At 38.9% G+C, this 14115-nt stretch overlaps 1 protein-coding gene across 5 annotated transcripts in view; it reads left to right on the forward strand.

Annotated features, from left to right (window-relative positions):
• LOC108068930 (band 7 protein CG42540) overlaps positions 1–14115 on the forward strand; it is a 42142-nt gene that overhangs the window by 15392 nt on the left and 12635 nt on the right. For 2 of the 5 annotated variants that reach the window (XM_070215288.1, XM_017158798.3), the window contains exons 3-6: positions 10922–10957; positions 11848–11957; positions 12657–12729; positions 13492–13574. In XM_070215288.1, coding sequence (XP_070071389.1) covers positions 10922–10957; positions 11848–11957; positions 12657–12729; positions 13492–13574 — 302 coding nt within the window. Of the gene's footprint in view, positions 1–7809; positions 8504–10921; positions 10958–11847; positions 11958–12656; positions 12730–13491; positions 13575–14115 lie in introns of those variants that run through there. The other 3 variants (XM_017158795.3, XM_017158796.3, XM_017158801.3) reach the window with 3 other exon arrangements.

Raw genomic sequence — 14115 nt, forward strand, 5'->3', positions numbered from 1 at the left:
AGCGACTGCCAACAGCATGCAACAGCAGCCACCTCAGCGACACGGTCGACCATCCGCACCACAGCACCACCAAAGCAATCACGGGCACCAAAATCAGTGGGCACTGCACCACCAAAATCACCAGAATCACCAGGCACATCGCACCACCGGAAGGATGCTGGGCAGCAACCACAGCAGCCAAAGGGAGGTTAGTGTCTCGCCCCGAAGAGTGGCCCTCGACACCACCGCCTCGGGATCCACCACCGGATTCGGGTTCGATCGGGGTAAGCACCATCATTGGGCTTCCAAATAAAATTCAAGAATTATTTTTTAAAAGTTCTTAAAGTCGACTGAACAATGGAAAATTCCATGTGAATAATCGCTTAAAGTTTTGTGTCCTAGAGAAATTCTATTAAGATTTTCTATTAACTTATGGTTAAAAATTATATTTTTTGCATGGATTTTCGGTGCTAGGTTGTTTTCTTCGTGCTGGAAAATTCATTTTCTTAAAATGCAAGAAGAAATATCCATCCTTGGAATAAGAAATGATACTTATGATAAAATATAATTTTTTATCGGGTTTTTAATCGTAATTTTGTTAAAACAAGGCGAACAGCTATAATGACGACTATTTAAATTTCAAATTTTTCGTAAGAGGTTGTAATTTAAACAAAAATTATTTTGATCTTCAAAAGTTTTTAAGATTTACATAAATTTCTCATTAAACACCCATTTTAAATCTTGCTATTTTCCTCCTTTTTAAATACCTTGTTCAGCTTCCGTAAACGAAATTTATGACTTCCTAGAGGAGTGGACCCTTTCCACCAGTACAATTATCCTTAACCATTTCGACGCAGATCCATAATTCCAACTATAATTTATAATCCCTCCGAAAGGCATCTTTAAGTTCCTGGGGCTTTTAATTAAATCCTCCAAATGCTGGGGCGACATTTTTCCCGGAAATGGGGAAATCCGATGAGAAGTGGGTGTGTAACTCGGCAGAAATATGTTCGAAAAATTGGCGAGGCGTGTTCTCGCCCAGCGTCAAGTGGAAAAAGGAGTGAAGGAGTGCAGGAGTGCAGTGGACATGAAGAGGGCTTTTGGGTGGCGCAGTGTGTGGGCGTGGCGTGTGCACTTCCGCCCCCGTGGAGAACCCCACACATCCGTCCGCCATAATTAAGTTTTACCAGCCAGGGAGCAAACACCCCGCTGCCCAGGACACTCGACCACAGCCCAGAGAGAATTCGCATGGCATCCCTGCTGCACTTTAATTGATTTCCAAGTTGGTCACGTTATCAGCTTTTGGCTGTTTGCAGCCATCCTTGTGAGGTCGGTCTCCCATCCCTCATTTTCCCTTTATCCCTTTTGGTTTTGCGTAAGCCACTCGTTGACCCCGCCCCTGTTTATCCTCGCGCGCGTCCTTTGATCGCAGTCCGTGCAAACAATGAGCGGGTTTGATTAATTCTCGGTGCGGTTAGCTCAGCGGTGCTGACATCAGCAGGCTGCGCGTGAGCTTATACAGTGAAAAAATATAAACGGAAAACAAAATATAATTAGCTTAATTAGTTTAAAACATGAATAAAAACGCGGAATTCACATTAATTAATTTCGAATTCGCATGATTCATTAATTATGATTCATGGTTATTTTATAAAACCAAATGATATTTGACACTAAAAAAGGCTTTACTTTTTCTACAATTTCATGAAAGTTGTGAACTTTAAATATTTATTAATAATTTCTGCAATACATATTTAGATTTACCTTTAAATTTGCATTATTTTAATAAAGCCTTAATTGTTTCCAAACTATTTAAATTTCATTATAGGTTTTACTAAAAACTTTGCCTAAAAATGAACAAAATCTATTTATTTTAATAAATTTATTTACATTTTTTAGAAAACCAAATAAACATTTATGCATAAAAGAATAATTTATTAATTAACTAATTAAAAAGCTATTTATTACTACCCCTTGAGCTACTTAAATTTCCTAGAATCGCAAATTTTTTTCAGTGTGTAAATTGTTTTCGTAAGCAGCGAAAACCACGAGCCACAAAAATTATTAATTATGGCTCCGATGGGGTTCCGAGCTTATCGAAATCGGCATGTAAACAGCAAGTAATGAGTGGGGAGCAGTGAAGAAACAGGATTGCATCGAAAAAACACAGACTTTGTGTGGGTTTCCTTTTTAAATTCGATGCAAAGTGAAGAGTCCGCAGCAGAAATCAATTAAAATAAAGTGCTCCGCGCCGCTGGTCATACACAAACGCAGAGCATATGTCCATATAATAAACTTGATGTGAACGCTTAATATGCCGTTCACATGGTTTTTTCCGTGGAGTGGGACATCAATATTTCATGCTTCGCTGGGACAGAGCAGCGACATTATCGAGAGGGAGCGTGGAAAAACCGCCCAGAAGATAGTCACCAGAAATAAACCAAGAGGAATCAAGCGCAAAAAATGAGCAAAAACCGCCAGCTAAAAGGGAAAATGGAAAAGGCCAAAGGGAAAAAGGAAAATAAAGGGAAAATAAAAGAAAAGAAAGGGACGAAATGTCCGACACTCGGCGGCGACATCGAAATCAACAACGACATCCAAGAACGGCGCCGTTTGGCATTCATTCATTGTGCGGTTCATATATAGATACCCTTATATATATATATTCGCCAGCCGATTCACCATTGATAAAGTCAGGAGCAGAACAGAACAGAAAAGCAGGGACCCTGAACCAACGTGAATTATTGGCAAGCATTTGCTTGGCCAGTTTTTCATTTCAATTCCGATTTTCATTTTCGTTTTATTGCCCGGCAAAGGCGAATGCGAATGCGTCGTCAAATGTGTGGTTATGAATTATTGATTGGGCGATAGTCCTGCCTGACAGTCGGTCTACTTAGTAAGTCTCATGCCGAAAGATGAATATTCCTTCTAATGAACGCCATTGATTGGATGGCTTAAAGTGCGACGCAATGGCAATCACAAAAACAGCGTGAAAAAAAGCTATGAAATGGTCAAAGCAACAAAAAATAAAAAAGGCTTTAATATTATTCTCTTTCAAAAATTACAAAAACAATCGTAATAATATTTCGCTTAAAAAAATCCAAATTATAAATAAAAAAAAAATAACCAAAAAATTTATAAAGAAATGAACGGACTATTATCCCTTTCTTTTTGCGCCAAAAAATTAACTTATCATATCATATTCCGCTTTAAAAAAATTATTTATATATATGATTTTGGCAAAACAAAATAATTTAATAACATATTCCTCTTCGAAAAAAATAACAAATAAAAAGAAAGGACATAAATCATAGGAAAATAATTTCCATCTACACTTTTAAAGTTTTTTTAATGACTACATTAAAAATGTTTCTACTTATTCTGCTTTGAATGTCACTGCGATAAATCGTTTTGAGTGACATCTTAATTTCCTAGAGCACATTGCATGTATATTGCCAGAAAGTAATTAAATATGTACAAATATCCTATATTTGTTTGCTGCAAATACAAATGTAAATATTAAAGATGACCTTTCACGAATTTGATTGAAAAATGCCATGTGACAGTTAAAATCTATTTCGTGCTTCATGTCGGAAAGTAATTTAGTATGCAAAAATATTTGATTAATATTTATTTTTTCACTGTACTTTTCAAAGGCACACAAAAGTATCTGCCACTATCTATAGTATCTGCAGCAAAAGTTGGCTTTTTACAGACCCGCAACTTTAACGAGAAATGGAGGCTCTGCTTCCCCGTTGCCCAATCAGTTTCATAAACTCAACTGGCATATTTCATTCGACTCGCCCGTGTGGCCATTGCGCGTCGAATAAATTCCCGACCCCGTCTATTCATATTTTATGAGTGCGAAAGGAGCAGTGGAGCCAGCCATCCAACCATCCAGCCATAATGCTAACGAATATACGGTTGGTCCCTGCGTTACCGTAATTCTCCTCGAATTGATTCGGAACTGGAGAGGCAAACGCACAACCTACATATCGCATTGCTGCTCCCCGCCTTTTCAACAGGCTCCTTTAGAATTTCGCAACAAGCCGCAGATACATGGTAGTTACATCGTCGAACGAGTGTTGTACTTGTGGCCATGTTCGAGCAAACTTTGCTTAACTTCTGGCCCTTATAGAGGAGGAGAAAAGAAAAAGAGGGAAAAAGGCGGCTAACGGGGCAAACAAACAAGGCTTGAATGTGTTTGTTTGTTTGCCCGAGTGTCTCGGAAAACTTTCACTGCGCGACAGGGACAGTGACCTCATATGACAATAATTCGACGCATTTGTGTCATATCCTCGTACACAGAACACCCCCTCCCACTCCCCTCGCTTTTCCCGTCGCCGGAAAAGCGCAAACGTCGACAATTGAGGGGGGAAACTGAAAAAGATAGGGACAGTTATCTTCTTGCCTGACCCCTCCTCGCCGGGGGCCTCGACAATTGCATGGACCATTGTTTGAGTCCCGACATCTCGCAGTTCGCATTTCGCCTATCACACCACCCACTTCCAACCCAACCACCCACCGACCTCTCCTCTGTGAACGTGCTGCTACACTTCCGTTAGCAGTTAAGTGCGACATATTTGCCTGGCTAATTTCGCACACAGAGCGCCGCAGGACTTACGGTTCAAAGTCCTGGACCTGCACCAAAATTCACTACACGGGGAAAATATATATCAAGATTTTAAATATCATAAATTTATTCATTTATTACATGGAAATTTGTATGCCATTTCAAAACCGGTTCTAACATTTTCCAAAGTAAGGCACATTTTATAAAAACTTTTATTAGATTTATTAAATTAAGAACTACTACATCTACATTATATAATTATTGGGTGAAACTTAAATAAGGCAGCCTAAAACCAAAAGAATTTTCTAAAGTTAGCCCAGAAATTAGTGAACAAATTTAGTTTTAATTAATTTTTTAAATTTCAAGTCACATTTTTCTAAATGTAACTCTTTTTTTAATTGCCGTGCAAGAAAAAGCCAACACAAAATTGAGCCAAAAAACCTTTGGCTTTGCAACATAGTTAAAAAACTGCTCCAGCTTCCACCCACATTTGTACACACTTTGTACTATAGTGAACTCATGTCTCGTTTTTTGTTTGTTTTTGGAAAAGTCCATGTGTGACATCATTCGGTCGTCTCAGTTCTCAGTACTCATTTTCGCAATCCTGACAGGAAAACCGCTCAGCAATCCCTTGCCTCCCTCTTTGCCCAAACACAAATCGTGTTTATGGCTTTGGCAGCTTTGTCTTTCGATATAGGCAAAAATGGTCCGCCTTCGTTTTTATGTGTTTGTCTATAAAAACTGCGTATGGGAAAATAAAAGCCAGGGGCGGGACTCACTTAACTGCCATCCGGTTGTGGTTAAGAAGTCTTTTCTTGTCGTTGTCCTTGTCGATGTTGTTTTAGCCCTGCTATGAAATTCTCTTTGGAAAAAGAAAAGTATTCGGCTTGGAATTGGAAGCAGCGGTTTAGCAATCTTCTGCTGTGCTGGGAAATTCTGTTTGAAACCCCAACTTTATTTCCGTTCAATTTTCCATGCAGTTGCTTTTATCTGGGCTGCCAAATGAAGCAGTTTTGCTTAATAGAAAATGCAAATCGAATGGAAAACTAGTTTTGTGCTTGTCTTGAATTAAATCACCAAAGTAGTGGTAGTTAAATAAAATAAGTTTTATGAATATTTAAAGGTATTGATTGGGAAAACAATAGAAAGACTATTTTGACATTTAATTATATAATCTTGGGAATATAATACTTTAATATTTATGAACTTCGATTTTAATTGCTTAAATATTTTTAAATTTTTATGCAAGTAATTCTAAATTAAATTTTTTTTTTATAAATCAGAGATTAATTTTCAAATTTGTAGGAATGATCTGCAATTATATAAGCTTCGGCTTGCCTTTCTTCAGTTCATTTCTTATCATAAATAAATTAAAAAAATTAATTTAGATGTATCCTGAAAGGTTAACCATACTTCCTAAGAAACACAAATTGTCTGGGGACCAAAAATCGATTGCTAATAACTCCTAACACGTATGTTAACCTTTAATGGATGGCCAGAACACGTTGGCTATTCCCTAGCCTTTCTGTGATTAGAATCTGGTGTTAAATGTGTGCACGTGTGGCACATGAGCTATGTCATGAGGTCCCAGGCCACTCAGATTGCCCAATAATAAAGCACCTAGTCTACGACTCGAGTGCCCCATTTGTCTGCGAAAGGGAATTTGCGTGGCAATACCCAAATCAATCCGCACATTAATCAAGAGCCCGAGATTAATTAACTGCCCTGCCCGTCTCTGCTCTGCTTCAGAGTGGAGTGGAGTGCTCCTTTGTGGAGTGTTGTGAATGAATGTCAAACATAATGACACTCATACGCACTGTGGTGCGACAGTTGACACGGTGTATCGGATGCCCCGTCACATTCCCATTCCCGCGTTCTTCAGGAAGGGGACGACTTTATTTTTATTTTACACAGTCAGAAAAAATATATTAATTATGGGGTGGTTTAGAAATAAAGTTAAAATAACTTAAAAATATATTTTATTTAAGTTTGAAGCTGTAAAACCATATAACACATTTTTTATTGATTTTAAATTGTTTTCTTACAAAAATGTTATAATGACTTTTTTAAAGGTTTTATTTTGAGACTGTTTATTTACCTATTATTTATCCATTTCTCTGATTAAATGATATATTTTTTACAAATATCTATTTAATAAAAATACAAAAATTTTATTATTAAATTAAAAATGTATTATAATTAAATCTGGCCTACAAATTTTCTAAAATTTTTAATTAGTGCATTTAAAATATATTTTAGGTCTCTATGTTGATTTGCAAGATTGATGGTTGATATTTACGCTTCTTTCAATCCATATTTCCAATTTTAATTGACATTTTCTCTGTGTGCAGTCGCCACCCCCTTTTTGGCGCTTAATGAAGCGTAAACGGTAATTGACAGCTCAAAGCAAAGCTCAGGAGCTGCAGGTGACCTAAAATATTCGACAGTTCGACAGGCTTTGGCTTTTCATTGGCGGTGGGAGGTGGGTTCATTAGAAATTCGCAGTCAAGCGTGGCAGTCTGTGTCAGGATGTGTTTTTCTGGCCAGGATGTTGGATGTTAGATGGTATGGTGTATGGTGTATGGATGTGCCGGTGCTCATACATATCATTCCATGCCAGTTAACAAACACAGGAGCACACTCTTGTCTGACTACAATGGATGAGAATGGATGTGGATGTGGAGTGTAGCAGGCAGGTGGTTCGTTCTCGAAGGTGTCATAAATTAGGTTTGTCACCTGTACACACACGAGTTTTTAGAGGAGGGGAAATTTCTATTTTTAGTACATATTATTCTCTCTCTTTCTCAAAGGTACTAAAAACCAGCCTCTCTCCATCTTTGTTGCTCATTTCCCCTGTTAGCCAGTCAGGATTTTCCCCTCGAAAGGAAAAGCTTCCCCCAAAGAGAAAGCTTCGTTCCTGAAGTTCCTTAAAAACGGGACCAATCTTTTAGGGAGTGCGCAAGGTCAGTGCAAGCTGTAGGGAAAGGTGAAAGTTGCTGATGATGCTGTGCTGCTGCACCTGCAACCAAAAAGCTCTTTGATCCTGGTTTTGCGGGCTGATAACGAGCAACTCAAGAGAGAGAGAGCGAGAGCGAGTGAGTGAGCTTTGGAGGCTGGAGGATATATAAAAGGATGCTGGCTGCTGGCGCACTTTCAGTTGGATTCCGAGCGAGGTAGCAGCAGCATTAGCAGTGGAAAAAAAGGAAAGAGGAAAAGCAGCCAGGACCTAAAGGAGCCAGGGAGCCCGGAGCCCCGGAGAGGCCGAAGAAGCCGAAGCCGAGTAGCACCACCGAATGGGAAATGGACACAGAGCCAGGGAAAACTAGCTCAGCCCATAGTGTGCGTGTGTGTGTGCGAAAAAGTGTAGTGTAGTGTAGTGTGTGTGTGTTGAAGAAAATGCAGGAGAAGGACTAACTCTGATTGACCAGGAGGAACAGCCAGTAACCATCGCACTGGCGTCGTTTTGCGAACGCGGCTTGATGCCCGATTCGATGATGGACATGGAGCATCGGGACCACCAGCTGCACCGCCAACAGCAGCAGCAACACCACCAGCCCAGTCGCACCAGCAGCTTTGCACCACCAGCTCCGGCGGGGAATCGAGAGCTTGAGGATCGGGACGAGAGGGACCACAGGGACCACCAACTGCACCACCATCATCAGTCGAACAATGTGGCCTCCTCCCCATTGCCAGTGGTGAATGCCTCCATACAGTTGCATCCGCAGCAGCAACAGCAGCAGCAACCACTAACGCAGTTGCAGCAACCACAGTTGAGGGAACGCGAGCACCACCAACAGCCGCAACAGCAGCAGCAGCAGCAGATGCAGATGCAGCAGCAACCACAGCAGCAGATGCAGCAGCAGCAACAACAGCAACTGCCACACAGTCATCATGCACTCATGCAGCAATCGCAACAGCAGCAGGCCATCCATCGAGCCGAGGCGCGAAGAGGTGAGCTGAAGTCTCTCAGCTCTTATAGAGAGTGTGCACTGTAGTAGGCTGGCTGAACTTGTTGCTTGTGGTGGCCCCTATAAAAAAAACGAACCACCATTCCATCCAATTTGCCAACATCAAAATTTCGATTAGAGACTTAAGCCACAAATCACGAACAAAGAATTCGGTTTTTTGTACAATACTTATACGTATTCTTTTCTTCACTCTCTCTTTAACCACCGACCGAATGATGTGTTGTGTATCTGTGTGATTAATCAGGTTAGGTGTACATCGAACACTGTACATAAATGTCTATAGAGTATACTATATAGGAGTACCTACTATATAACTCGAAGCCATTTCTCATATGCATGCTAATCGCTTCATTAGGTCCTGCTGAAGTCCTGCAAAAGTCTTTTCTCTCTCGCATTTGCCATGCAAAATTCAATCAGAAATTGCTTTAACTTCAACCAGGACAACACAGCAACACCACAGCAGCAGCAGCAGCAACATCATCAGTATGAGCATCAGCAGCAGCAACAGCAACACCAACAGCAGCAACATCAAGCTGACCTATTTCCCGAGCAAAGCTTTTTGCCAGGGGCTGCCGCTCTGACGTATGCGTTGATGTGGTGCGAGGGGCGGAAAGAGGCAAAAAGGGGGCGTGGGAGCGGGTTGAGTGGGTCGAGTGGGCGGTGGGTTCAGTGGGTGAGTGGCTGAGTGGATTCAGTGGGTAACGGACAGCCGTTGGCTGGTCATTAAAAAATTATGACCACACATTGTTCGCCGAGATTGTACATTAAGGTAAATTCAGCTCTTTTCGTTCTGTTTTTTGTGTGTTGGGGTCAACACAAATGGAATAACAGATACTAAATAACCCGCAGCAAAAAAAAAGAAAACCCAAATAAGTGCGTTTTACCAGGCAGAAGAGCCCAAAACAATTATCACTGATCATATGGTTTATAGTTAAAAGTACCCATTAAAATATGTATAGTATTTTATGGTTTATTTATTAAAACTGCCAACAGGCAGTTTATTTTATTAGCTGCCTTGAGAGATTTTTGCTATTTTAGCCATTCAAATTTTGCTGATCTAAAGCTTTTTAAAATATTAAAAAAAAATTCTGTTATAATATTGTATACATTTTTTATGTATCTGGTAAAAAGTGGGAAATATGAAAGATTTACGGTTCCTTGAATTTCGGTTTTTTTTACTTTCAAGATGGTGCAACAAAAATATATATGTTTAAATTTTAAATTCCACAATGTAAACCTTAGTAATAGTTATTTAATAACAGTTGATTAGCTTTGCTTCTTTTAAAGTAGATGTAAATATAAATGTTGTTAACCAAAAAATAATATTAATCAAAACTATAAGTAACTTATTAACTATTACATATTATTTTTAAATTATTTAAATTATGTATTTAATTAACTGTGTGCCAATTCAATCAAGTGTTCAATTAAATCCACTTAAAACCCCGCTTAAGGTGAGGCAATTAAGGCCAGATAAATCCCCGCCTTCGCCTAATTACAATTTCAGTAGCTACATTTTTTTTCCACCGGATCTTCCGGCATCTTTTTATCATTTTTATAGAAGCAATTTAGCTATAAATCTATTAGAATTTGCGGTCACCGACAGCCCGAGGGGCTTTCCAAACACACACCATGAAATCCCGAAAGCCTTTCATCTCGGCGCCAAACTCTCGGATTTCCCAGATTTTCCTTCTCGTTTTCCGAGCCGCACATTCAAATCGCAATTATTCTGAAATCAATTTCAATAAAAGTTTGCTGCGGTACGCCGCCAGGAGTTTGAATGTTTGGCAGCTTGTTGGCTTAGCCCCGGTTCTCTAGGATCTCGCCCATCATCAAAGTTTTCCATTTTCCAGTGTCGCTTTTCATGTTTTGTCTGTGTGTGAGTGAGTAAAAGTGAGTGTGTATTTGTGTGGGTGAGAGCTCGTTAAAAACACTTTGCTGACGTCGCCGTTGCTGGGTGTTGGCATTGTGGCAACTTTTCAATGAACTGTAATTGAAACTGAAATGCAAACTGTGCCGTGCCGCTAATTGCCAGCCAGCAGCTGCAGCTGAAAACTGTGAAAACCAGAAAACCAAAAACCAGAAGGCAAACAAACTGCAACAGCAGCGCGTAAACAGCATTTAAATGTGTGGCATGAATAATTTATGATTTTTCTTGAGTTTCGTAGCTCTAGTTTTTAAGTTTTGTTTCAAGCATGCTTTTAAAAACCCCCAAAAGAAAAACTGCATGGCATGGAAAATATACACGGATATACAAGAAACCAGAACTCCCAGAAAATCAACAAAAAAATCAACTTAAAACAAAAGACACACCAATTGGCTTTGTTTGCTTGATCAAGCCGAAAAGCATTTCCCCCCGATTAATTTCTCTCTTGTTGTTCGATTTATCGTATTCTTGCAGATACACAAGCAAAACATTCACATGGATTTCTCTATTGTAAGTCGCACCAATTTGGACAATGCCCAAGAAACATAAGAAAAAAACAGAAAAAAAAAATACAGAAAAAGATCCCCCACATCCCAACAGCCAAAATCAAACAGAAAAACACGAGACACACACAGAAAGCTACTTTTTAACCTGTTTACAAAACTATACTCTACTTTCTATGTGTAACCTCTATCTAAACTAAACTAACTATAATGACTAAACTATCTATGAGTATTTACTGAGATATTTCCTTTTAATTGTATTGCACAACTCCTTGTTTGCTTGTATTTCGAATTTCCATTTCCGTCTCCGCCTTTCCTTTTTTTCTCGGTGTGCGCACCTAAGTATGCTACAGATTTTTTCCTTCAAGTTTCCCCAAAAAGGGAGCAAAATTTGACTTTTACGAGGCGACAAGGGCCCCATCGAAATTATGGCGCGTCTCAAGTATCAATAAGCAAAATGGGCGACTTGTTGCCCCCCCAAAAAAAAACAAAAAGGAAATCCTCGCACAAAACTTAAATTTTTGGCTAAACTTTAAGTAATACGAGTAGTAGTACTCCCTAATGAAGAATGCCTTTTTTTCTGCTCGGTTTTTTTTTTTATCCGACATTCTGTCTGCGATTTTTGTATGCGCCATGCGGAGGTCTTTTCGTTTAAGGCATTTATTTTTCTTCTTATATTTTTCCTGATGCCCAGCGCATTATTCATGTAACAGTCTTGGCTCCCAAGGAGCTGCGAAGCCCAAGGAAAATGCTGAGGAAAATACAAAGCGAAAACGAATTTATAGCTTAAGCCTTAATTTGCAGCATTTGCTTTGAGCACTTGATTCCATCCTGCTACGTTACATGTATTTATAAGAACTTTTCTCGTTTTCTCGCCACGTTCTCTCTCTACTTCAGCGGACGAGGAAATCAGCGATAAGGCATCAACATGCGGAAAATTGCTAATATTTCTCTCCGTGGCTCTTGTGATAATGACGCTACCCTTCAGCCTCTTCGTCTGCTTCAAGGTACATATTGCATTTACACAAAAGAATATTTTTACAATTTTAATGGTCCTCTAATTACATTGTTTATGTAAAATTAATTAGAAGCTATATTTTTCAGGAAAAGCTTTTAGCTTTTATAGCTACGTAATAATTTTTTACAGTAATTTTCATTTAGTCAGATTTATTAATGAAGTTATTATATGGGAAAATATTTTAGTAACACTAACACATTTAAATATATAAATATTTAAAATGTTGCCTTCTAAAAAAAGTTATTTAAGTCATTTAGCAGTAGGACATATGTGTATAATAAAACTCTCTTAAATCCATGACCTAGTTTTTGCATACTATTTCCACTTACATAAGCGGATTAGGAATATTCTTTTTAAATGTTAAGCCTCTTGTGAATTAGCAGTTTTAGTTGCATATTAAAAATTAAATATTTCAAGTTAAAATGCTGATTAGCTCTTTGCGACTTATTTTAAGTATATAATACTAGTAGGTTCAATTTACAATATTTTGTTTTAAATGTTAAAACTAAATTAAAATGTTTAGGAATTATATTTAAAATATTTTTGAAATATATCAAATTAGCTATAATTTATTGAAAATAGGTATTATTTTATTTCCCAGTTGCCAGTTGCTCCCCTTTGGCATTCCTCAAGTTTCAATTTCATTTCATGAACATTTCACTCACGTGCCACATTTTGCATTTCGCAGGTGGTGCAGGAGTACGAGCGCGCGGTTATCTTCCGTTTGGGTCGTCTCATGCAGGGCGGTGCCAAGGGCCCAGGTGAGTACTCAGTGGTGCAGTTTCCCAGATGCAAAACGGGCTAACGGGCTAACAGGTGCAGGTGGAGGTGCAGAGTGCAGGTGAGCTGGGGTAACGATTCTATGCAAATTTTAGTGCCGCTCGCTGGCGACAAGAATTTGTGTTAATTGCTGCACTTGCTCCAAATTAGCGACTCTGGGGCCGAGCCTCTTTCTCTGTCTCTGTCTGTGTGCTCTGCTTTTGTGCTCTCATTCCGAGGGAGGAAGAGATTAGGCAAATCGAGGCGAACTTCTCCCACAGTCATGACACTAGTTTGCATAATTTTTTGAAGAATTGCCTGGCCACTTTGGTTTTTTAGAGCAAGGGGAAGCACTGAAAAGAAAGTGATTTTCTAAAATTAACTATGATTTTGCGTATTTCTTCTATTTTATCTCTTGAAAAATAAATATGACAGTTTTGATTGTTTAATGAATTAGGCAAAGGTTATAGTTTTGTCTATTTTTGTCTTTAAGTATAAAATATAAAAGGAAAAAGTTGTAATAGCACTGACAATTTTTCAAGACTTTCAAGATATCTCCCCCATACAACTAGACAATTACCGATTATATCGATATTTTTACAATATCGTTTCGATAATTTCGATGTTTTATATTTCCTTAGCTTGAAATAAACTTATAAATCTTAATTTTTACCAACAAATCTCGAATCCCTGTTGGCCAGTGTCCTTTTAGTTTTCTCCGTATCTCATAACGAGCGTTTAAAGCATCTCAACCATAATTGCAGGTATCTTCTTCATCCTGCCCTGCATCGACTCCTATGCCCGCGTGGACTTGCGTACCCGCACCTACGATGTGCCACCGCAGGAGGTAAGTTCCGGTTACATATTTTCCGGATGGTACAAAAAAAAAAACCAAAAAAAAGAAAGGCAGTTACAACCTGCAGTGGCAGCTGCACAAGCTGCTGCCTTCTTCGATGTTGTTGTTGTTGTTGTTATTAACCAGAAGTGGAAATCTTTTTTAGTTTATGTACTTCAAAAAGTCCCCAACCAACCTAAACACATATACACAAACACACTAAAAACGATGCCAAGTAAAGCAGAAACCAATTAAACTTTTAGCTTTTGCCACAAGTTATTCCAGTCGACACGTTTGTTAACAAGAGAAATATACTATTTTATACGTTTTTGGTTGCATTTTCTTGTCTTGTGTTTTGACCAAAAATTAAGGATACATATATACGAGACACCCAGATAAAAAGATACAGATTTTTGGTCCTGTTGGCGGAATTCGCAAGTGAAAGCTTGGCTGAACAGCAGCCGGAATCTGAGTTGTTGGCTGTGGATTCTGCTGACAGGACACCCACACTCACACACATGGACACTGAAAGCCACACAAACAACCAGAAACA

The sequence above is a fragment of the Drosophila takahashii genome, chromosome 3L, assembly GCF_030179915.1.
Source record: "Drosophila takahashii strain IR98-3 E-12201 chromosome 3L, DtakHiC1v2, whole genome shotgun sequence".
Classification (NCBI taxonomy): Eukaryota; Metazoa; Arthropoda; class Insecta; order Diptera; family Drosophilidae; genus Drosophila; species Drosophila takahashii.